Below are 25004 nucleotides of genomic sequence, written 5' to 3'. Positions count from 1 at the left end.
AGTTTAAATTAAAGCTTGAAAATTAAACAGTCATGAATAATTGGGAGGGTTTCTGGCATTATCACTGCTGATAACTGCACTCATAGGAACATCTCTGACTGTTATCCTAACATGAGTTTGGTATCATGGAACAACTAACAAGAATGATCACATCTGGAGGCTCTGGAATCAATACACCTATCACTATGTATATGAGCATAGGACAAAAACACTGGATTTGATTGCACTAAAAATAACACACAGTCATTGCTGAATGAATGACAGGAATAGAGCAAATTACATAACATTCTGTAATCTTGTTTGAAAAGTCAAACAGAAAGAGAAAATCTGCAGAATGCCAGAATATTAGATGCATTTGATTTCCTTACATGTACAAATATCTCACTGAAGATTCAAGGGAGGTAGATGAGGAAGGTAATGATGACTTTGGCAATGATGAAGCCATTTATTGGTACACTTATAAAATACTATCCTTACCCTTAGAAGACAATTACAATGGTTTCTCATTGTTTCTCGTGTCAAAATAGTACACATTTCACTTAAACCTGTTGTCCCAGTGACAACTATACTAGTGCCTCAAAACAACATCCTGAAAGCAAACCACAATGTTTGTCACCTCAGAACTGTTGCTTTGTGTTGTTGTGCTGCTGGTTCTGTTTCTTCACCACATGGAGCATAATGCCATCTTGTGGGGGAAGTTAAATTATACACTGAATAAAAATATATGGAACATTTCTGGGATATTTTATTTCAGCTCGTGAAACATAGGACCCACACTTTACATGTTGCGTTTATATTTTTGTTCGGTATATATTATTTTCCATGTCCAGCCGAGACCCTGCCATTTGGATATGGTCAAATAATGGGCACGTCGGGGAGAATTTTATGTTTGGGAGAGCTTTGGTTGGCATTCTGGTATTCTTGTTTATTGTTGTCTGTTGCTAGTGTCCGCCTCCACTCCGAGACTCTCCGGACACCCAATCAATAATGATGAATGACGTACTCATCACCATGAAGATGAAGCCTAAGACGGCAAAACAGGAAGCCTGCAGGGAGAGAGGTGGGGGCAAAGAGATGGATGACAGCGCATTTTCTGACATTAATTCATATAGTAAGCATGACTGTAATTACTAAAGACTATTTACTGCTACATTGCTAAAGAAGATGAGACAAAGGATTGAGGTTTTACCATAATCTTTGGTTTGGATTTTAGAGGTTCTGTTTCTTCAGGAACAATCCTGATGTAGAAGATTCCCGGGAGGATGAAGATGAGGCTGGGTGCAGAGGTCGCCCCTGGGTTGGGAAGAAGGAATAGATGGAGAGAGGGAGTGGGGAAGGGAGGGGTGAAGAGGTGGAGGGAAGTTGAATGTGAAAATGTTCTATAGGAATAAAACTATTAGAGGTCATAGTTTCTAATTTGGATAACAATAATCTGTGAATCTAAACTAGGTTTGCATTGAAATTAGAATAATTTTACAGGTCTCTGTCTCTGCACACTTACCGATGATACCGAAAATGTCTCGGATGGTGGGCACGAAGATGACCAGTAGATTGACGATGATAAGGAGACACACAGCGATGGTGATGTGGCGAGCCCAGTGGAAGGGCTTCTCAGGGAACAGCAGTTGCAGCAGGGCCCTGCGGATCTAAAGAGAGGTGTGGAGGGACAGAGCGATGTCACCAGACCTGCGTCATACACCCTGGCTACGTCCTAATTGACACCCTATTCCCCTACGTAGTGCACTACTTTTAACCAGAGTCCTGTGGGCCCTGGCCAAAATTAGTGCACTATACAGGGAATAGGGTGCCATTTGGGACAAAAACCATGTCTCAGGAGAAGCATGTCAGATACGTTCCTGAAACCTGTCAGCCAATTAGCAACCATAGCAGAAGGGTATTGCAGGTCAAGAGCTTCATTATCCTCATACTCACACTGCAGTGACTTCAGAGTAAGGATGCATTACTGTAACATTACTGGACCCTTCAAGCCAATATAAGAATGCATAAACACAAGCCAGCACACACTGTTCTGGTAGCTGTTGCCCACCTCTACCTGCTTGTAATTTGAGTCTCACCGGAAAGAGAACCACAGGGACAGTAAGAGTAACAGCCACCAGCACAGCCATACGCACACACAGGATCAGTGTGTCCAAGGGGTCCACTTTAATGTATGTATGAAGGAGCTCGGACTCTACTCCACCTAAAACACAGAGAAACAGAGAATGGTGGTTATACTTCAAGACACACATGTATGCTTTAAAACGGTCATAACCATACGTTCATACACCAGTTCTCCAATTCCAGACTTCTCAATATGGTAACAACATAGTAACAACATGAGTGAACAGTCTGAACATAATTAGTTATTCTCATTGCTACAGGAGCAGTGTCTTACCAAAGAAGGTAAGGTAACCGAAGATAGCGGTTAGCCCGTACATGACGAACATGGCCAGAATGGAGATGTTGGCAACTGTTTGCATGCGTTTCTTGGTGGCACTAAGGTCACAGTGGACAGACATAGATTAGTACCTGAATATGACAGTAGAGTCTACTGTAGTATGTGTGTGAATCATAGGAATATGTGTTGCATCTCTAATCTCAGTTGTGTCAGATCATGACTTACTCTTGTAGCTCTGTGTAGATGGGAAGCACCTCGGGATGGCAGACAAAAGCAAAAGCCAGGATAGGGATGGTATATGCTGTCTGAAGGAAATCAAACCATGAATTAAAAATGGTTCAAATTTATAAAGATAACTAGACGCTCATTTGAATGTAGTAAACACATACACTACCAGTCAAAAGTTAGGACACACCTACTAATTCAAGGGCTTTTCTTTATTTGTACTATTTTCTACATTTTAGAATTACAGTGAAGACATTAAATAACACATAGGTAATCATGTAGGGACCTAAAAAAGTGTTAAACAAATCAATTATTCAAAGTACACTGTCATAACTCTCCTGTGAAGATCTGTATATACAGTTGAAGTCAGAAGTTTACATATACCTTAGCCAAATACTTTAAAACTTTTTCACAATACCTGACATTTTATCCTAAAAATTCACTGTCTTAGGTCAGTTAGGATCACCACTTTATTTTAAGAATGTGAAATGTGAGAATAATAGTAGAGATAATTGTTTATTTCAGCTTTTATTTCTTTCATCACATTCCCAGTGGGTCAGAAGATTACATAAACTCAATTAGTATTTGGTAGCATTGCCTTTACATTTTTTAACTTGGGTCAAATGTTTCAGGTAGCCTTCCACAAGCTTCCCACAATAAGTTGTTATGGCCCATTCCTCCTGACAGAGAAGGTGTAACCGAGTCAGGTTTGTAGGCCTCCTTACTAGCACACGCTTTTTCAGTTCTGCCCACACATTTTCTATAGGATTGAGATCAGGGATTTGTGATCGCCACTCCAATACCTTGACTTTGTTGTCCTTAAGCGATTTTGCCACAACTTTGGAAGTATGCTTGTGGTCATTGTCCATTTGGAAGACCCATTTGCGACCAAGCTTTAACTTCCTGACTGATGTCTTGAGATGTTGCTTCAATATATCCACATAATTTTCCATCCTCATGATGCCATCTATTTTGTGAAGTGCACCAGTCCCTCCTGCAGCAAAGCACCCCCACAACATGATGCTGCCACCCCGTGCTTCACGGTTGGGATGGTGTTCTCCGGCTTGCAAGCCTCCCCCTTTTTCCTCCAAACATAACGATGGTCATTATGGCCAAACAGTTCTATTTTTGTTTCATCAGAACAGAGGACATTTCTCCTAAAAGTATGATCTTTGTTCCCATGAGCAGTTGTAAACCATAGTCTGGCTTTTTTATGGCGGTTTTGGAGCAGTGGCTTCTTCCTTGCTGAGCGGCCTTTCAGGTTATGTTGATATAGGACTCGTTTTACTGTGGATATAGATACTTTTGTACCTATTTTCTGCAGCATCTTCACAAGGTCCTTCGCTGTTGTTCTGGGATTGATTTGCACTTTTTGCACCAAAGTACGTTCATCTCTAGGAGACAGAACACGTCTCATTCCCTGAGCGGTATGACAGCTGCATGGTCCCATGGTGTTTATACTTGCGTACTATTGTTTGTACAGAGGAACAAGGTACCTTCAGGCGTTTGGAAATTGCTCCCAAGGATGAACCAGACTTGTGGAGGTCTACAAATGTTTTTCTGAGGTCTTGGCTGATTTCTTTTGATTTTCCCATGATGTCAAGCAAAGAGGCACTGAGTTTGAAGGGTAGCCTTGAACTACATCCACAGGTACACCTCCAATTGACTCAAATGATGTCAATTAGCCTATCAGAAGCTTCTAAAGCCATGGCGTCATTTTCTGGAATTTTACAAGCTGTTTAAAGGGACACTCAACTTAGTGTATGTAAACTTCTGACCCACTGGAATTGTGATACAGTGAATTATAAGTGAAATCATCTGTCTGTCAACAATTGTTGGAAAAATGACTTGTGTCATGCACAAAGTAGATGTCCTAACCGACTTGCCAAAACTATAGTTTGTGGAGTGGTTGAAAAACTAGTTAATGACTCCAACCTAAGTGTATGTAAACTTCCGACTTCAACTGTATATAGCTGTTTTTAGCTGATTCATGATGGTAGGGTTTGTGCAGATATCCAAGGGTTTGCGGCGTTCAAGAATGAGACTGATGAGGAAATAATACATTAATAGACGACTGTAAATGATAAGATAATAAAATATCTGAAGAGTTGTATTCGGGAAATTGCAACTCTATAAACAACATTTTCCCGTGGTGCCTTCCTACAGTGCCTTGCGGAAGTATTCGGCCCCCTTGAACTTTGCGACCTTTTGCCACATTTCAGGCTTCAAACATAAAGATATAAAACTGTATTTTTTTGTGAAGAATCAACAACAAGTGGGACACAATCATGAAGTGGAACGACATTTATTGGATATTTCAAACTTTTTTAACAAATCAAAAACTGAAAAATTGGGCGTGCAAAATTATTCAGCCCTCTACAGACTCTACAGAAGTTCAGTGAGGATCTCTGAATGATCCAATGTTGACCTAAATGACTAATGATGATAAATACAATCCACCTGTGTGTAATCAAGTCTCCGTATAAATGCACCTGCACTGTGATAGTCTCAGAGGTCCGTTAAAAGCGCAGAGAGCATCATGAGGAACAAGGAACACACCAGGCAGGTCCGAGATACTGTTGTGAAGAAGTTTAAAGCTGGATTTGGATACAAAAATATTTCCCAAGCTTTAAACATCCCAAGGAGCACTGTGCACGCGATAATATTGAAATGGAAGGAGTATCAGACCACTGCAAATCTACCAAGACCTGGCCGTCCCTCTAAACGTTCAGCTCATACAAGGAGAAGACTGATCAGAGATGCAGCCAAGAGGCCCATGATCACTATGGATGAACTGCAGAGATCTACAGCTGAGGTGGGAGACTCTGTCCATAGGACAACAATCAGTCGTATATTGCACAAATCTGGCCTTTATGGAAGAGTGGCAAGAAGAAAGCCATTTCTTAAAGATATCCATAAAAAGTGTTGTTTAAAGTTTGCCACAAGCCACCTGGGAGACACACCAAACATGTGGAAGAAGGTGCTCTGGTCAGATGAAACCAAAATTGAACTTTTTGGCAACAATGCAAAACGTTATGTTTGGCGTACAAGCAACACAGCTCATCACCCTGAACACACCATCCCCACTGTCAAACATGGTGGTGGCAGCATCATGGTTTGGGCCTGCTTTTCATCAGCAGGGACAGGGAAGATGGTTAAAATTGATGGGAAAATGGATGGAGCCAAATACAGGACCATTCTGGAAGAAAACCTGATGGAGTCTGCAAAAGACCTGAGACTGGGACGGAGATTTGTCTTCCAACAAGACAATGATCCAAAACATAAAGCAAAATCTACAATGGAATGGTTCAAAAATGAACATATCCAGGTGTTAGAATGGCCAAGTCAAAGTCCAGACCTGAATCCAATCGAGAATCTGTGGAAAGAACTGAAAACTGCTGTTCACAAATGCTCTCCATCCAACCTCACTGAGCTCGAGCTGTTTTGCAAGGAGGAATGGGAAAAAATGTCAGTCTCTCGATGTGCAAAACTGATAGAGACATACCCCAAGCGACTTACAGCTGTAATGTAAAAGGTGGCGCTACAAAGTATTAACTTAAGGGGGCTAAATAATTTTGCACGCCCAATTTTTCAGTTTTTGATTTGTTAAAAAAGTTTGAAATATCCAATAAATGTCGTTCCACTTCATGATTGTGTCCCACTTGTTGTTGATTCTTCACAAAAAAATACAGTTTTATATCTTTATGTTTGAAGCCTGAAATGTGGCAAAAGGTCGCAAAGTTCAAGGGGGCCGAATACTTTCGCAATTCACTGTACCTGTGTTCTTTGTTTGTCCGTTGCCAGTTGGTCTTGTTTGTTAAGTCAACCAGCGTTTTTGTTCTCAGCTTCTTCTTTTCCCAGTCTCTCTTTCTCGCCCTCCTGGTTTTGACTCTTGCCTGTCCTGACTCTGAGCCCGCCTGCCTGACCACTCTGCCTGCCCCTGAGCCTGCCTGCTCTCCTGTACCTTTGCCCCACCTCTGGATTATTGACCTCTTCCTACCCTGAGCCTGCCTGCCGTCCGGTACCGTTGCCCCACCTCTGGATTATTGACCTCTGCCTGCCTGCTGTCTGGTACCGTTGCCCCACCTCTGGATTATTGACCTCTGCCTGCCTGCTGTCTGGTACCGTTGCCCCACTTCTGGATTATTGACCTCTGCCTGCCTGCTGTCTGGTACCGTTGCCCCACCTCTGGTTTACTGACCCCTGCCTGCCTTGACCTGTCTATTGCCTGCCCCTGTTGGAATATTAAACCATTGTCAATTCGACGTGTCTGCATCTGGGTCTAACCTCGATTCCTGATAGTGGCGGCCTGCTCCATTTGCAGAAATTCTACACTGGTCGACCACCAGAGGGGGACCGCAACAGCGATCACCAATAAGATCATTCCCTGGCCATTCTTGTGGTGCTTTATAATTCATAGAAAGCCTACCTGGGTCAACCACCAGAGGGGGACTGCAACGGCAATCCCCAACCAGGAAATTCCTTGGCCATTCTTGTGGTGGTTTGCAGCTGTCCGAAATCCTACCAGGGTAAACCACCAAGGGGGGAACTGCTATGCTGATCCACACACAAGGACATCCAAGGTTAATTCTCATGGTGGTTTGCAACTTGCAGGATCCTTTCAACTTAAACCCACCAGAGGGGGACATAACTCTCCTAGATCTGAAGATCTACCGTGGGTTCGCTCTACAGCGCCCTCTCTCCCACAGAGGTGGCAGGGGCTGCTTTATGGTGGTCGTGAAATACTCTGCTTCTGGGCTCAGTAATATCGAGATTGTGAAACACAGAGAGACACTAGGACATCAAAAAGTTAAATAATTGAACAGTGTTTCTGTATTCCAATCAGTTGGAGTGGTCCATGGACACTTATGGAACAGTCATATCAAGTTTGCTTAATTTGGTGACCTCAAGAAGGACAGGAGACACACATTACTGTTTCTTTGTTTGTATACACTTATCAATTATGGGGTTTGCATCTGAATGTTGCATAAAATAAATGATTGAGTATAGGAATAATTTTGGAACGATAACAATGTGATCTTAGTCTTCTAAATAAGAATTGTTTTTCAGAGTAAATTAGGATCAGTCAGTGGCCACGCCCCCGTGAGCACAGACATTTCACAGCATCATGGAACGCCCCCTTTTGTACTAAGTATAAAACCCTCTTCCGACAAAATGTTTATTAAACCAGAAAACATGAAAGCTGTCGCTACATGTTGAAATGGTTGGCAACTTTACCAAAGGACAAGACCAGAGAACGTGGGGATCATTCACACGTTGAAATGGCTAAGAAATCTACAAACTAAAGAACAATTATTCAGGCTGCATCTGTTTAAGTACTTTAGTCTGGTAAACGCAACCAGTCGAATGACCGAATGGTACTCTGGCGTATCCATTATAACAAGCTACAACTCCGAAAGACTGATCTCTGGTGGACAAACCAGAGACTTTCTGTCGGCAATCTATCCAGCAGACGGACCGGTGATTGCAGAGAGGGACAACAAAGGCCTATGCTCATAAATATGTAAATTGCAATTTATTTTTAGAATGAGCGGTTGTTCATGTTCAAAGTATAAGCATTTCCATGAGTGTAGTGTATGTACTGGGGTCCCCTCTGAGTTTCCCGCTCTTAAGCAGGCCCCACCCCTTTCCTTTGTCTACCAAGCCAATTTCAGTGGCACTACAAAGTAGAAAATAGTAAAAAATAAAGAAAAACCCTTGAATGAGTAGGTGTGTCCAAACTTTTGACTGGTGCTGTATATTGCCATAACAAATCCATAATCTTATCACAGCTAGATTGTCTGAGACACAAATCTAGAAAACTCACAATCAGAAATTGCGCTATTTAATGTTAAATACAATGTCTGCCTGTATTACATGTCTCTCTGACCTGCGTGTTGATGGTGAATAGCTGTGGTTCACAGAAGTCCACATCAGAATTGACGTAGGCCGGGGTGACGAATGAGTGGTTACCATGACTCTCCATCAGGGCGTACGCTGAGTGGTTACTGTGACTGGTTATTTCCTCCAGTGGACACGGGATGTTGAATTTCTTATAGATCACCTAGTAGGAGTAACCAACTGACTGTTTAGTCAAACACGAAGACTCCAGCCACCCAAGCCACAGACTGTTCTCGCTGCTGCTGCACAGCATGCGGTACCAATGCACCAAGTCTGGAACCAAAATGACCCTGAACAGTTTCTACCCCCAAGCCATAAGTATTCTAAACAAGACTGCTAAATAGCTAATCAAATGGATACCCAGACTACCTACATTGACCCTTTTTTGCACAAACTCTCTTCCTCTGGCTCTGTGCACACACACTGGACTCTACCCACACACACGTACACACGCTACATACACCCACGTGCACACACTGTACATGTATTCTGACGCCACACAAACAGACTCACTTTCAAACTACATCGCTACCTCAATTACCTCATACCCCTGCACTTGTTTAAAAAAAAATATTATCTTTAACTCTGCATTGTTGGGAAAGGATTCGTAAGTAAGCATTTCACTGTTAGTCTACACTACGAAGCATGTGACGAATACAATTTGATTTGATTAGCCTGGTCCCAGACCTGTTTGTGCTGTATAGCTAACTTGTAGGGCTGTTGACCATTACAACCATGGGATTTGGCAAGCGAGCAGAAACAGATATGGGGCCAGGCTATGTATTGTTTAGTTGGATGGGAGATGGGTTAGTTGGTTGATGAAGAGGACTCACCGAGATGAGGAAGAAAACCATACAGGAGAGAGAAAAGCCACTGGTGTAACCAAGGTAACCTGTGAGGTGATAACAGAAGATCACGTTGTGTTTAAATAGAGACAGTTCGTGTTATTCTGTGCATGTTTCATCATCACTACTAGCATACTACAACAACAAAAAAGTATGAATATAGATTATGAAGTGAAATGAGGGATGGTCTAAGACATGGAAACTTACCAAGGTGTCTCATGAGTGAGAGTGGAAAGATGATGATGACGCTTACAATGATGATCAGGTATCTCCCATCCAAATACCACTCTCTGACAGACAGACAGCAAGAACACACAAATTATACAATATAGCCAACTTTCAGAACAATCTATCAAATTCACATTTTAAATGCTTCTGTTTTAAAGCCTGCATTATGAAATAACAGCAACAACTGCCTTCTAGAGACACCTACCCAGTATTTTCCGTCAGGCCCAGAATGGCCTGCATGACCAACGGGAGCTCAGACTTCACAATGAAGAGGTAACTGGACATCGCTATGGGAAACGCAAAACAAAACTTGTTTACACTTGTATCTTATGTCACTTAAGTCATTAGACCTTCTATGACAGGAGCAATTTCAGTGGCACTTGTACTTAAGTAAGTACATACATGAGGCTTACATACAATAACATAAGCCAATCATGACCTGCTGTGACATGCTGTACTTTACCTCCAATGTTGTGCATGGTGATGATGGAGCCAGCCAAAACTTTGCCTGGTTGTCCAAAGGCACGGTGCCCTAGCTGCTCATAGGCACGGATGCCTGAAAGAACACACACATGCATGTCAACCTTTGAAGAGCAGCGGGCTAAAACCAGGCTCACACAGAGTGTTTCTTGGTAGTCTTAAACAAATAACATCAAATTGATCAGAAATACAGTGTAGACATTGTTAATGTTGTAAGTGACTATTGTAGCTGGAAACGGCTGATGTTTTTTGGAATATCCACATAGGCGTACAGAGGCCCATTATCAGCAACCATCACTCCTGTGTTCCAATGGCACATAGTGTTAGCTAATCCAAGTTTATCATTTTAAAAGGCTAATTGATCATTAGAAAACCCTTTTGCAATTATGTTAGCACAACTGAAAACTGTTGTCCTGATTAAAGAAGCAATACAACTGGCCTTCTTTAGACTAGTTGAGTATAAGGAGCGTCAGCATTTGTGGGTTCGATTACACCTTCAAAACGGCCAGAAACAAAGAACTTTCTTCTGAAACTCATCAGTCTATCCTTCATCTGAGAAATGAAGGATATTCCATGCGAGAAATTACCAGAAACTAAAGATCTCGTACAACGCTGTGTACTTCTCCCTTCACAGAACAGCGCAAACTGGCTCTAACCAGAATAGAAAGAGGAGTGGGAGGCCCCGGTGCACAACTGAGCAAGAGGACAAGTACATTAGAGTGTCTAGTTTGAGAAACAGACACCTCACAAGTCCTCAACTGGCAGCTTCATTAAATAGTATACGCAAAACACCAGTCTCAACGTCAACAGTGAAGAGGCAACTCCGGGATGCTGGCCTTCTAGGCAGAGCTGCAAAGAAAAAGCCATATCTCAGACTGGACAATAAAAAGAAAAGATTAAGATGGGAAAAACGACACAGACACTGGACAGAAGGCCAGCATCCCGGAGTCGCCTCTTCACTGTTGACGTTGAGACTGGTGTTTTGCGGGTACTATTTAATGAAGCTGCCAGTTGAGGACTTGTGAGGCGTCTGTTTCTCAAATAATTGTAGGCTATACTACGAATGTTCTTTGTTTAATGTTAATGTTAGGTATCTTGGTAAAATATCAGCATCTTACCTACAACTCCTGCACTTCTCAGGAGGAGGTGGATGGAATAGGCTGACAAAATGGCGATGAATAGCAACAGGATACTGAAACCACAAACAAACATAAATTACAACATTGATTTCTTAACATTATAAAGCTCTGCAATTAACATACATTCTCTTAATCAACATATCATTTACCTTTGGCACAGCCTCATCAATGGCTTAGTTGTCTCGCGGTACCAGACATCACGCCGCAACGGCTAATGACTCAGTAACGCTGTTGACCCAATTTCTCTCGCTGTTGTACTACTAGCTATGAATGACCATCACAAGTGTGAATCATTTGTGACGCAGATCACCCGCCTGCTAGTCCATCCCTCCCAATTCCCAATGGACACACATGACTGATCCAGGAAGACCTGCCTTTGATCTGATCACTACAAGCTATTTATAACCACAAATCTGATTTAGGAGAGCAGCGTGTGTAAGAGCACTACACAGACTGAGCGAGCTAATAGGCCATCTCTCATACTCAGATACAGGAAGCGACTGAGAACACACATAACACAGATCAGGCCAAACCATATCCTTCAATCCCCCATTGTGTGTACAGATGTAAGATCTTAATATGATCACCCTGTTGCAGGAGAACTGCAGGAAATGTAAAACTTGTAGGGCTCTATTTCAAAATTTTTTAACAAATCAAAAACTGAAAAATTGGGCGTGCAAAATTATTCAGCTCCCTTAAGTTAATACTTTGTAGCGCCACCTTTTGCTGCGATTACAGCTGTAAGTCGCTTGGGGTATGTCTCTATCAGTTTTGCACATCGAGAGACTGAAACTTTTTCCCATTCCTCCTTGCAAAACAGCTCGAGCTCAGTGAGGTTGGATGGAGAGCATTTGTGAACAGCAGTTTTCAGTTCTTTCCACAGATTCTCGATTGGATTCAGGTCTGGACTTTGACTTGGCCATTCTAACACCTGGATATGTTCATTTTTGAACCATTCCATTGTAGATTTTGCTTTATGTTTTGGATCATTGTCTTGTTGGAAGACAAATCTCCGTCCCAGTCTCAGGTCTTTTGCAGAATCCATCAGTTTTCTTCCAGAATGGTCCTGTATTTGGCTCCATCCATCTTCCCATCAATTTTTACCATCTTCCCTGTCCCTGCTGAAGAAAAGCAGGCCCAAACCATGATACTGCCACCACCATGTTTGACAGTGGGGATGGTGTGTTCAGGGTGATGAGCTGTGTTGCTTTTACGCCAAACATAACGTTTTGCATTGTTGCCAAAAAGTTCAATTTTGGTTTCATCTGACCAGAGCACCTTCTTCCACATGTTTGGTGTGTCTCCCAGGTGGCTTGTGGCAAACTTTAAACAACACTTTTTATGGATATCTTTAAGAAATGGCTTTCTTCTTGCCACTCTTCCATAAAGGCCAGATTTGTGCAATATACGACTGATTGTTGTCCTATGGACAGAGTCTCCCACCTCAGCTGTAGATCTCTGCAGTTCATCCAGAGTGATCATGGGCCTCTTGGCTGCATCTCTGATCAGTCTTCTCCTTGTATGAGCTGAACGTTTAGAGGGACGGCCAGGTCTTGGTAGATTTGCAGTGGTCTGATACTCCTTCCATTTCAATATTATCGCTTGCACAGTGCTCCTTGGGATGTTTAAAGCTCGGGAAATCTTTTTGTATCCAAATCCAGCTTTAAACTTCTTCACAACAGTATCTCGGACCTGCCTGGTGTGTTCCTTGTTCTTCATGATGCTCTCTGCGCTTTTAACGGACCTCTGAGACTATCACAGTGCAGGTGCATTTATACGGAGACTTGATTACACACAGGTGGATTGTATTTATCATCATTAGTCATTTAGGTCAACATTGGATCATTCAGAGATCCTCACTGAACTTCTGTAGAGAGTTTGCTGCACTGAAAGTAAAGGGGCTGAATAATTTTGCACGCCCAATTTTTCAGTTTTTGATTTGTTAAAAAAGTTTGAAATATCCAATAAATGTCGTTCCACTTCATAATTGTGTCCCACTTGTTGTTGATTCTTCACAAAAAAATACAGTTTTATATCTTTATGTTTGAAGCCTGAAATGTGGCAAAAGGTCGCAAAGTTCAAGGGGCCGAATACTTTCGCAAGGCACTGTATATGCACATCATGAAATGAGAGATGACATTGCTTGTTTGTTTGCTGTTTCACATGATAAACAGAACATTATATTTGGGAGCAGTTAAACAGTGAGCGGACATTCTCTTTATATTGGTTCTTTGTCTAGTTTCTTTGGCATAAAATCCTCCATTGTCTGCATTGCCTTAATTAATATGATCCGCCCACAGGGAAAACAACAGATAGTCCCCACAAAAATTCTAAAGGAAGTTTGTTCTGAAGTGTGTCCTATATCTGAGAGGTATAAGAAAGATCAGGAAACATAGTTTTTTTTTCACATGTATTTATCCCCTTATATTTGTCATTAAACAGTCTCCATATATACTATACTTCAATTTTTTTTAAATGAACTTGTACTGGGGGTCCTTCAGACAAGTCTTGTGAGGCCTGTGGGCTTCCTATAACAAATCATGAAATGTACGTGTTCGTGAGAGTCTCACCTTCCACAGAGGGGTCATATTAGTGTGTAGCCCAAACTGTTCGGACGCTTCAGACAGAAGTTGGCAGATCGGCTGTACCGACTTCAGACGAGTCCCAAGATGCTTGTGGGGGTCATAGAGCAAAACGTAGAACACCATCTTGTTCGTGAGAGCCTCATCTTTCCATAGAGTTTGTAGGCCAAATAGTTTGTGGGCCAAACCGTTCAGATGCTAAAGGTGATTTTGTGTTTCATGGTCTGACCGACACTGGTCTAACTCTGTCACCTTTCATGGTCTGACCGACACTGCTCTAACTCTTCACAGCAGATGTCTCATGGTCTGACCGACACTGCTCTAACTCTGTCACCTTTCACAGCAGATGTTTCATGGTCTGACCGACACTGCTCTAACTCTGTCACCTTTCACAGCAGATGTCTCATGGTCTGACCGACACTGCTCTAACTCTTCACAGCAGATGTTTCATGGTCTGACCGACACTGCTCTAACTCTGTCACCTTTCACAGCAGGTGCAGAAGTGCAACATTGGTGGATGTGGTAGATTGAGACGCAGCCAATGAAAAACAAACTAATCTCTCTAGTTTAAACTGACACTTTTTTTTTTTTTTTTAATTAAGCAAATTAATTTCCACGGGGTCAGCGGACATCAACTCTCGGGGGTGTTAACAATATATTTCCATATTGAAGCCATGCGGTTAGGTTTCTTACAATGTTGACTGCAAACATGTTCAACATATTTATATTTATGGATAGGCCTACGTACATATTTTTTTTTTTTCTGTAGGCAATTTAACAAACTAGGCTATAACGGACTAACATTCGAATTGGAGTTGATGACAATGCGGGAACATAACATAACGTAAATAGACAATATGAAGCAACCACATATTTAGCCATGGAACACATTCTGATTGGCAGTGTGGCCAGTTCTGAAGTTTGTCATTTCCACTTTGAAATTTCAGACTTGATTTTCCCTTACAAAATAATGTATCAACTCCGACAACAATGCCCATTAATTATAATCCACATAATAATTCACATTTACTTTTGCTGCAGTGTAATTTTCCTGCTGTAGTAAACTGGCTCAAATTAAGGCACTAAACTTGCCGACCCCTCTTTCTTGTTAAGTGTGTTCATAACTTTGTATGAGTTAAAAGAACATGGCATGCTAGCTTCATCCTTGTGGCACAGTGAACCAATTCCAAGGATAGGGAACAGAAGATCATAGGTTCTAATCTCACTGATGCTGTGCCACAATAAAAAATAAAATGGGTTTGCATGATTAATGCTTAAGCAAATGAATTTCCATGTGTCATATCTGTGCTTGGAGTTCAAAACAGTTAACCCGAACAAAGCTAGCAGTCTAATTACCCTCAAATGACCTTCATTTCCGTTCTCATTCCATAAATTAAACTTGTCAAGGAACCATAGTAAAACATTCTCAGAACCTCCCTGCAACCTAAAAAAACAGTCAGGAAACACATGGCTTCTTTCCCAGAACCAATGGGAAACCAAAAACGTAAGTTCCAAGGAACCAAATGTGCCAGCTGGGCTGAGACTAGTAGAGTTGAGCCTTTGTAGTTGTAATTGTCCAGGTTAAACACTCAACAGACTTCTCAATAATGTACACACACACACAGACAGAAAATCAAACCCACAATAGCCCTACTCTTTTCTTGTAAAATAATCAAAATGTTTCCCTTTATGGATCGGCCGGCTAAGCACTCGGTCTAGTGTGGCCTGGATAGTCTCATCATTATAGTGTCATCACAGCATGATGATACTATAAACACAACCAGTGTCATTCTTTAACCCTATTGGGTATATAGCCTGGACCCAGACACACACACAACGACAGCATTCTGATCTGAGGTCATAGTAGAGTTGTGACATCAAGCCTTAGGGAACCACAGTGATCTTGACAAAAACAGGAGGACTAGTGTGACTTGTGTTGTGTTGGCATGGTTACTCACAGGAAGAGGATGATACCGGTATTGGACATAGCGTATGCTAATCCCAGAATTCCACTGCCCATGATGGCATTGCTGAGATTGAAGATGGACATTCCAAATGATGTCTTACCCTCAAACTAGGGTGGGAAAAGAAAGGAAAGAATCACACACACAATCTGAAACACAATACAGACACAATCTCACACAACAGATCTCTGATGCTCACACTAATGACCTTTAAACTAAGGCTGAGCACTCACATCAGTGAACTGAGGTGCCTTTATTCCTGGCCTCGTCCCTGGCAGGAACTCATCCCGCTCTGCCATAAACTCCAGACCATCAAACCTTGAGCGAAAAGAAACACATTTAAAAACATGAAAGCTGTGGTCCCACTGTGGCACTACACACGGATATAACAAAATCACAATGGCATTGCTGTGAGTAATTATATGCAGACAGGTATAGCCTGTTGATGCACTTGTGTTCAGTGTTAGGGTTTATGGTGTAGCCAGAGACTTACCCTTCTTCTAAATTGAGCTTATCTGGGCCAAGGTCTCTGCTATGTTGCCCGTTCATCTTTTGGAGCTCCATACTTCTCCCTACATCCATGGCTGTGCTGGGAATGAAGATCCTATGGACTAAGAAAGAGCCAAGTCTCAAATGCAACCTATGGAAATTCTGCCTCAGATTGTTATTTTGTAATAATTGAAGGGGTTCTAAAGTGAGCAGAGGAACACGACCAACATGTTATAGCAATCTGGTGCCCAACTGTATAGTCGTTGACATACACAATCATTGGTTGATGCACGCAACATCTAAGATACACAATCATTGGTTGATGCACGCAACATCTAAGCAGTGAAGGCGACCAATACCTGCGGTGCTGCTCGTGGCAACGTCATTGAGTCTACCTTTAAATTAAAGTCAATCTCAGTGTGATGTGACAGGTTCAGAAGCTTTAAAATGGAACATAATTCATGATGGTTTTTATTTGATTTTAGTTAGTTTTGTAGTCAAAGATAGTATTTTCAGTATCATTTTTGTTTTTCAAACGGGTTTGTCAATTATTTTATTTCGGTTTTCTAAATAGTTTTTTATGATTAGGTTTTGTTTCAGTGTCAGTTTTAGTTTACTATAATAACCTTGATACTTTGTTAAACAAACACCTGAAGGATAACTGTTTGACGGTCTATATTTGGCTCTTAGAATAAACAAGAAGTTGTGGGTTGTCCAGACAGAAAGTCTGTTGTGGAAAGCAGCGATCTAATGTGGAAAACATGGTACGGGTGTAATGAGAAGAATCTAACAACTGGCATCAGGATAAAGCTAATGAAATGTATAAAGTCATGACATTGGACTAAGCCTAAACCGTGGCAGCTGTTTGAATCAACTATTCAATCTCACCTGACCAGTCAGTAGTTTACATATGACCATGGAAAGGAAAGGCCTCTGGGTTGGGAAAGAAATGCTGGACAGTGAACACAATGCTAAACATGATTGATTTTTAGCATCATCTCAATGATCTTCTTTCACCCTCAATCATACAGCACTGGGCTCTGTGTGTGACATTTAACATGAGATAACTGTACTTGTAGTGTAGGTTGTTTTGAGGATCACTCTTAGACTGAGGAACCAGACCCAACTATCCTAACATTTGTTTGACGAACCAAAGGGCGTCCACAATACGGAAAACCTATTGACAAGATAAAGGGAAATACTGCTGAAGCATGGGGAGAAATGTAAAGCTATTTAAAACGTATGTGCCGGGAAAAGCTTTAAATAACAAATGTTGGCAAAGGACTTAATGTTATGCTAATCTGCTCTGGGCAACACAACGCAAGCATGGAGAGTAGTTCCTGTGATCACAGTTCACACTCCCTACTCTCACTGCCACTGTGTCATGGGTCGGAGCCTACTCTCTCAACTCTGATGGCCTCTGACCCCTAACCTTTGGGGACTGACTGCCTCTATGGACATTGTGTCATGAAAGCATGAACCTGACTGAAACTTCCCTAATCACTGAAAAATCCCTCTTCACTAGAAACAGAGCATGTTACTGGCTGTAGTCCAACAGTAGTAATCTATCAGGAAGGCAATAATAGGCTGCTGTGAAAAGACCACTATTTAAGAGTTAGTTAGTGTTAGCCCCATGTGCCTAGCTTACTAGCTTCAAGGAAAACCAACCCCCAAGTGGTGGTCCAGACCAGAACAGCTTCCTAACCAAATGTTTCACTTCCTAGGAACCACAATGATCAACCAAAACACAAAAAACAAGGCCCAGGATTGGTGCATTTATAACCAATTGTCTGTCTGCGATGTACTTACATAATAGTTTTCTCTTTGACTTTGGTAAATGTTTTATTGTATTACCAAAAATTGGGGCGAATCACTGTTGTCATTTGAGTTTGTTATGGTTGTTGTTAATTATGAACTAACTATACAAGGCTGTCATTTGAAAAATCAACAACATTAACAGTTTACTATGGGTCATATATGCTTTTTATCCTTTTGAAAATGAGACAAACTAGACAGAACTGGTTGGCTACTAGTTGGCTACCAGTTCTGTTTTAGTGTATTTGTAATGAGCAGGAAAGAGACCGTGACTCTATCCTTTATTGAAGGGTTGATCACCCAGGGTTTATAAAACAACCACACATGAAACATTTAATTTCAGTCATTTAGCAGATACTCTTGTTCAGAGCGACTTACAGGAACAATTAAGGTTAAGTGCCTTACTCAAGGGCACAGACAGAGTTTTTACCTAGTTGACTCGGGAATTCGAACCAGCAAACTTTTGGTTACTGGCCCAACGTTCTTATCCACTAGGCCACCCAAAGATTCTTTACAAAAAACACCTCCAAACATGCTTACAACCTATTCCTTTGAAACGCTACGCCAGTATTGCCAAATTATAACATTATAGCATGTGGTCTATGTGAACAGTTACTAAAACAGTGTCTGATACTACCAGTTTACTAAGCTATTAAGACATTAGTAGATGAAACCATCAGTGTGCCATGAGACTCCCAGTCCAGTCCACCACAGTAGCAGTGCTGTGCTTCAGACTACTAACACATGTCCTTCTGATGCAAGACCACCTCTCTATTGACAGTTGCCCTTCCCTTGTTTTAATAGCTCACAATACTACTACAACAGTCTACTACAACTCACACAGCAACTTACTCAGATAGTGGAGAGGAACTTCTGTTTCCTTTACCCTAAAATGGATATCCCTTTATAATCCACCAATTTCTGTGTTCTTAACATCCACTGGGGACTTTTTACCCCTCTATAAAGCTCCTAGGGCTGAGGAAGGGAGACAGAGAGAGAGCTTAGGACATGCTTGAGAGGTAGCAAGGGAGAGGGAGTCTGATAACACCCCTCCCTTCTTTAACCCTATGTTAAACCTGTCTGTTCTTTCACAGGTAGTGTTGACTTACAGCCTGATTGAAAATAGAATATAGTGGTAGCTACAGGTCTACATTCAAGAGATCATGTTTAACTTTATGGATGTGACAAGAGCAAAACATTTACCGTATATTCTCCATATTTATGGTCCATAACTATGAAACAACATGGAAGCAAACAGTACAGTATAATGATGGGGAGCAAAGTAATACTATCAAAATGAGTAGTAAGCGGTGCCATTTGAGGTGTTCTGAAAGAAAGCGTGGGTGGTACTGGGTAGATGGGGACAGCGAGGGAGTTGCATCCTGCTAGAATAAATCAAGGCCACAGCGCCTTAATTAGCTTAGGAGATAAGTGCTTTTTTAAGGTTACCTGCATGTACTTCTGCTTTAAGACTGTAAACATTCCACACGCTAACACTTGATCATGTGCCTGAACACAGATGGACACACATTTAGGCCTATGTAGACAGAGACAAGCAGTGTTGAACTGAATACATAGATGAAATTATCTTACAATCCTTGGGTTCTGCTTGGGAGAATGCCAAACCTCTCATCCAGCCTTAGAACACATGCAACATGTACTGTAGGTCATTTATTTAGCTGTTAAAGAGGACATGGACCATGTCTAGTCTGTCTATGTTCTGGTATGTGTAGTTTAACTTAATGGTGGCAACGTAAGTTCAAAATAAGTCAGTCAGAGATATGAGTTTAAAAAAAAGATGACCGTTTGCATTGAGTGAAAGGGACACTTTCAAACACATGTAGGTGCAGTACCAGGCTATGAAACCAGAGGTACAGAATATGACCAGAGGGGTTGCTGGTTCAAATGGAGCACCATTGGACTAAAAAAGTAGAGTAGGAATGGAAAAAGTATCCACAAGCATTCCATAACCATCAAATCAAATATTTAACTTTGTTCAGGTCCATTGCAATATGTTCTTCTAGTGTTTGACAACTGTAAATCATCCTTCTGAAATTTGACTGACTTCACCACAGCATTTCTTTAGACTAGGGCTGATATTCAATCAAAACTGCATTTCGGTTAACGCACAATGAATATGAATGAATCTGTTCTGTTTAATTAAAACATCAACAACAAAATCCTATTAAATTATGCATGGTTTTCCCAGTGCATGTCATCTCAGTACGTATAACCAAATTGAATGTCACATAAAGAATAACTTGAAATAATCTGAACTCAAATTTACAGTTTACGTCATCGTAATTACTTTTAAGGTTGTTACTATCGCTACTATTGCTAAATTCAATTTCATGACCCACATGGCAGACAACAGCGAGGTGTCAGATAGTAGACAGCAGGAAATGTTTTTGTACTCACCTCCCAACTGGGCCAGACAGCTCCTCAGACCACCACTGCCTAGGCAAAACACAACCGTTGAGCCTCCCACTTATGGGTATATATGTGTGTGCGTGTGTGTGTGCATGTGTCTTCAATATAGAATCTGTAACATCTAATGCCACAAAGGGATGACTATGAACAGACAGTGGGACAGCAGCAAGTTTGTTTGTATTCCTGTAACAATAACCTACTGTATGTAATGAAATACATTCTGTTTCTGAAATGTACCCCTGACAATGCAGTTATATCCACTTTGCAGCTCATGTTTTTTATACCTGTGCTGCAGCATAGGGAAACTTTTTAACAACTGTATTTACAACCTTGCCGGAGGACAAACTAGTTTGTTATCTAGGACAAATGAGTGTACTATTTTAAGAACCTAGTTTGCTAGGTTTCTCACGTTTGCTAGTAAATAGTAAGTGAAAGCATGTCACGATCGTGTGTAGAGACGGACCAAGGCGCAGCGGAGGTTGACCAAGGCACATCTTTATTTCTAAGTGAAACTTAAGCAAAACAAAAAAAAACAATAAACGACCAACGAAACGTGACTAAGTGGTGCACAAACACAAAACAATATCCCACAAACACAGGTGGGAAAAACAACTACTTAAATATGATCCCCAATTAGAGTCAACGATTACCAGCTGCCTCTAACTGGGAATCATACAAAATCACCAACATAGAAAAACAAAACTAGAACCCCACATAGAAATAATAAACTAGACTAATCCCCAGTCATGCCCTGACCTACTCTACCACAGAAAATACGGTCTCTCTATGGTCAGGACGTGACAAAGCAAGACTTGGAAGTGTGGTAACCATACAAATAAAATGTATAGTATAACTTTATTGTGGTAACGTACTACTACTCTTTTAGGGATGACAATGGCACAGAGGAGGTGAAGCCCCTCTTCATGGTCAAGCTGCTCCTGCTGGTCATGATGAGGGTGAGGCCTTCCATTCACACAACACGGACCATCTCAGCCATATAGCCATGGATGTCCAACCTGACTCTAGTTTTACCCTGAATCAGTAGCCAAATAGTGTCCACAATATAATCCCTGGTAGTTTGACCTCATCCCTGGTAATCTGACCTCATCCCTAGTAGTGTGATCTTATCCCTAGTAATCTGACCTCATCCCTGGTAGCTTGACCCCATTCTTGGTAATCTGACATCCCTGGTAATCTGACCTCATCCCTGGTAGTTTGACCTCATTCCTGGTAATCTGACATCCCTGGTAGTCTGAACCTATCCCTGGTAGTGTGACCTCACCCCTGGTAGCTTGACCTCATCTCTGGTAGTTTGACCTCATCCCTGGTAATCTGACCTCATCCCTGCTAGTTTAACCTCATCCCTGGTAGTTTAACATCATTTCTGGTAATCTGACATCCCTGGTAGTCTGACCTCATCCCTGGTAGTGTGACCTCATCCCTGTTAGCTTGATCCCATCCCTAGTAGTTTGACCTCATCCCTGGTAGTTTGACATCGTCCATGGTAGTCTGACCTCATCCCAAGGTAGTGTGACCTTATCCCTGGTAGCTGCAAACGGGGGATGACAGCCCTGCTTTCATAAACCATGAATTGATCTGTTACTTTTATAACACTGCAAACCATTAGTTGCAACATTTTATTGAAGTCTTCATTATTTGTTAATCAAATTAAAAATTGTGGTGTAAGTATTTAAAGATGTAAAATAAAATACATTATTTGAATTTGAATAAGTGTGTCAGCCTCTCCACTAATCAAATAAAAATGGGTTCATAAAAAGATGGGTTCATAAAGATGGACAACTTTAGATAGATAGTTTGCATAGATAGTCTAGATGTGTCAAAAAAAATTAAAACGCTTTCAAGGGGACCTTGACTCCAGTTCCATACAAGACATTAATGTTTCTCACATGAAAACAGCTGTTAACATGACAAACAATACATACAGATGTAGGATCTTAATTTGACCAGAATTGTCAAAACCAAATAATCCAGAAGCAACAGGATTTGAAGGTTTAGTCAATGTTGCGTCATCGTGGTTAGGGCTATTAACTGGCCAAATCCACAAATAATCACATTTTATTAAAGAACGCCATTTTCATGGAATGTGCACTAAGTTACCAGTGGCGGACAGTGCCATTTAGGATGAGGGAGGACAATTTTTTTTCATGAGCATGGCCTTATTTCTATTACAGCATATTGGATGACTCTCATTCATATTCCATTCACCCAGTTCAATGTAACAGCGATAGGTTTAGGCTACTACATGATACTCACATTTTCCAGATACCCATCATGAGGATGCTACAACCTAAACAATGAATGAAAGTTTACAATGTACTGTAGGTGCCCAGACAAATTTGAGGTGGCAGACAGTGACACATGGACAGACAGTGACATTCAATACCGCCTTGCACACTCTTGCCTGCATCTAGCTGATATAGGGTGTAATCGTTAGTCCAACAATTGGAAACAAGAGTTTCTATTGGACAAATTCAGGTATGTTAATCTGGTGCGTGATCTCTAATGTTAAGGAAGTCTCAAGTTTTTGGTCACCTAAGTTAGAATACCTCATGATAAACTGCAGACCATACTATTTACCAAGAGAGTTTTAATCTACATTTTTCATAGCTGTGTATTTACCATCACAAACTGATGCTGGCACTAAGACCGCACTCAACGGGATGTATAGGGCCATAAGCAAACAAGAAAATGCACATTCAGAGGCAGCGTTTCTTGTCGACAATGATTTTAATGCAGGAAAACTGAAATCCGTTTTACCTTATTTTTACCAACATGTCAACTGTGTAACTAGAGTTGACTAAACACTAGAGAACCTTTACTCCACACAGAAACGCATACAAGGCCCTCCCTCACCCTCCCTTTGGCAAATCAGACCACAACCCTATCCTCCTGATTCCAAGCAAGAACTCAAACAGTAAGTACCAGTACAGCTTCATCGGACCACAATACAGAAGTGGTCAGACGCAGCGGATGCTAAACTACAGGACTGTTTCGCTAGCACTGTTCTGGGATTCATCCAATAACATTGGGCTTACCACATCAGTCACTGGCTTCATTAGTAAGTGTATCGACGATGCCGTACCCTCAGTGACCGTACGCACATAGCCCAACCAGAAGCCATGGATTACAGGCAACATCTGAACTGAGCTAAAGGCTTTGATGCCACACATACACCCACATGCTGATGCCACATATACACCCACACACACATTCACCACATATGCTGCTGCTACTATCTATTATATATTCCGTTGCCTAGTCACTTTACCTCTACCTACTGTATATGTACATAGTTACCTCAGTTACCATGTACCCCTGCACATTGACTCAGTACTGGTATGCCATGTATATAGCCATGTTACTTTTACTCGTTATTGTAATTAATTATTCACTCTGTGTCACTATTCTTCCTGTTACTATTTCAATTATTATTATTTTTAAAATCTTTATCTTGACTCTGCATTGTTCAGAAAAGTACCCATAAGAAAGCATTTCACTGTTAATCTACACATGTTATTTACAAAGCATGTGACACGTTATTTCATTTTATAATTTTATATATATCTCATATGACAACTTTTTCATGAATTTGATAAGCTTGAAGCCCATTTAAAAACTGTACGGGAACAAGGAAGTAGGTGAGACTTTCATAGGGTATTAAACAGTCAAAACACTAGACCTAGCTACAAATTATATACAGTAAAATTAAATATCCAGTTACTTCATCATTTTCATGTGCTGCCTGAGTGAGCTCTGTCATAATAATTTGTGTTGAAATATTTATACGTTTATGATTAAAATGATGTCCCTTCTCTTTACCGATTCATGTCCAAGTCAGTCCCACAGAGCACCAGGTACTCCAGTCAAGCCCGCTCAGCCTCAAACTCCAGACTGTTGCTCAGTAGACACTCCTCTGGTCCCGAACGGATAAAATATGAATTTCCACTCTATATGTGGCAAACACACACACACGTCACATTTTCCCCCCATCCACATGAGTGTAATGTAAGATTATGAATGATACTGCAACACTCAAAATGTGTCATGACTGGTTTTGTTAAGGTTTTATGAATGTCTTATGTATACCCCCTTCAAGTAAAGTTGAATGTTTTTACAGCAACAAAAACCATTCTGTGATTTTATTGAACCAGGTACTTCAACAGTGTAAATACCACACTGTGGATTTGATTGAATCCTAACAAAGATCTAGATAACTCAAATTCAATTTCATGCCACGACATCGATCTATGATTTACACAAAAGCCTAAGTCACAAGCACAGATCTCAAGTTAGGATTTTATTCGGCCCTCAGTGTTGACATTCACACAGGCTTCCAGCACTCACCACCATAGCAGAGATGAAGACTTCCCGCCCATTCCAAAGGCCACTGGGGCGCTGGGCACTGCAGTGCTTGGTTGCATTCCCCATGAGGATGTCAAACACTCGAATCTCATGGCCGTTATACAACAGCTCCTCCTATAGGGACC

General features: G+C 41.2%; 1 protein-coding gene across 2 annotated transcripts; it reads right to left on the bottom strand.

Moving 5' to 3' along the window:
• Positions 1 to 728: 728 nt before the first annotated feature.
• On the bottom strand, positions 729 to 19040 carry LOC139417314 (sodium-coupled neutral amino acid transporter 3-like). Of its 2 annotated transcripts, XM_071166581.1 has the most exons (16): positions 18919 to 19040; positions 16256 to 16373; positions 15996 to 16080; positions 15757 to 15872; positions 11196 to 11269; positions 10061 to 10153; positions 9803 to 9884; positions 9577 to 9659; positions 9358 to 9416; positions 8514 to 8687; positions 2624 to 2703; positions 2396 to 2496; positions 2076 to 2200; positions 1502 to 1646; positions 1190 to 1293; positions 729 to 1046 (listed from the first exon to the last, which is right to left on the bottom strand). In XM_071166581.1, exons 2-16 carry the CDS (start codon positions 16342 to 16344, stop codon positions 942 to 944), a joined length of 1515 nt encoding a protein of 504 aa, XP_071022682.1. In that variant the 5' UTR covers positions 16345 to 16373; positions 18919 to 19040; the 3' UTR covers positions 729 to 941. The 2 variants fall into 2 exon arrangements, with proteins under 2 accessions (XP_071022682.1, XP_071022683.1); XM_071166582.1 differs by lacking the exons at positions 15757 to 15872; positions 15996 to 16080; positions 16256 to 16373; positions 18919 to 19040 and adding an exon at positions 11366 to 11404.
• Positions 19041 to 25004: the final 5964 nt, after the last annotated feature.

This window comes from Oncorhynchus clarkii, chromosome 9 (genome assembly GCF_045791955.1).
Source record: "Oncorhynchus clarkii lewisi isolate Uvic-CL-2024 chromosome 9, UVic_Ocla_1.0, whole genome shotgun sequence".
Taxonomy (NCBI): Eukaryota; Metazoa; Chordata; class Actinopteri; order Salmoniformes; family Salmonidae; genus Oncorhynchus; species Oncorhynchus clarkii.
Note: the sequence above shows the minus strand (reverse complement) of the source record. Positions and strands in the feature narration are given on the sequence as shown.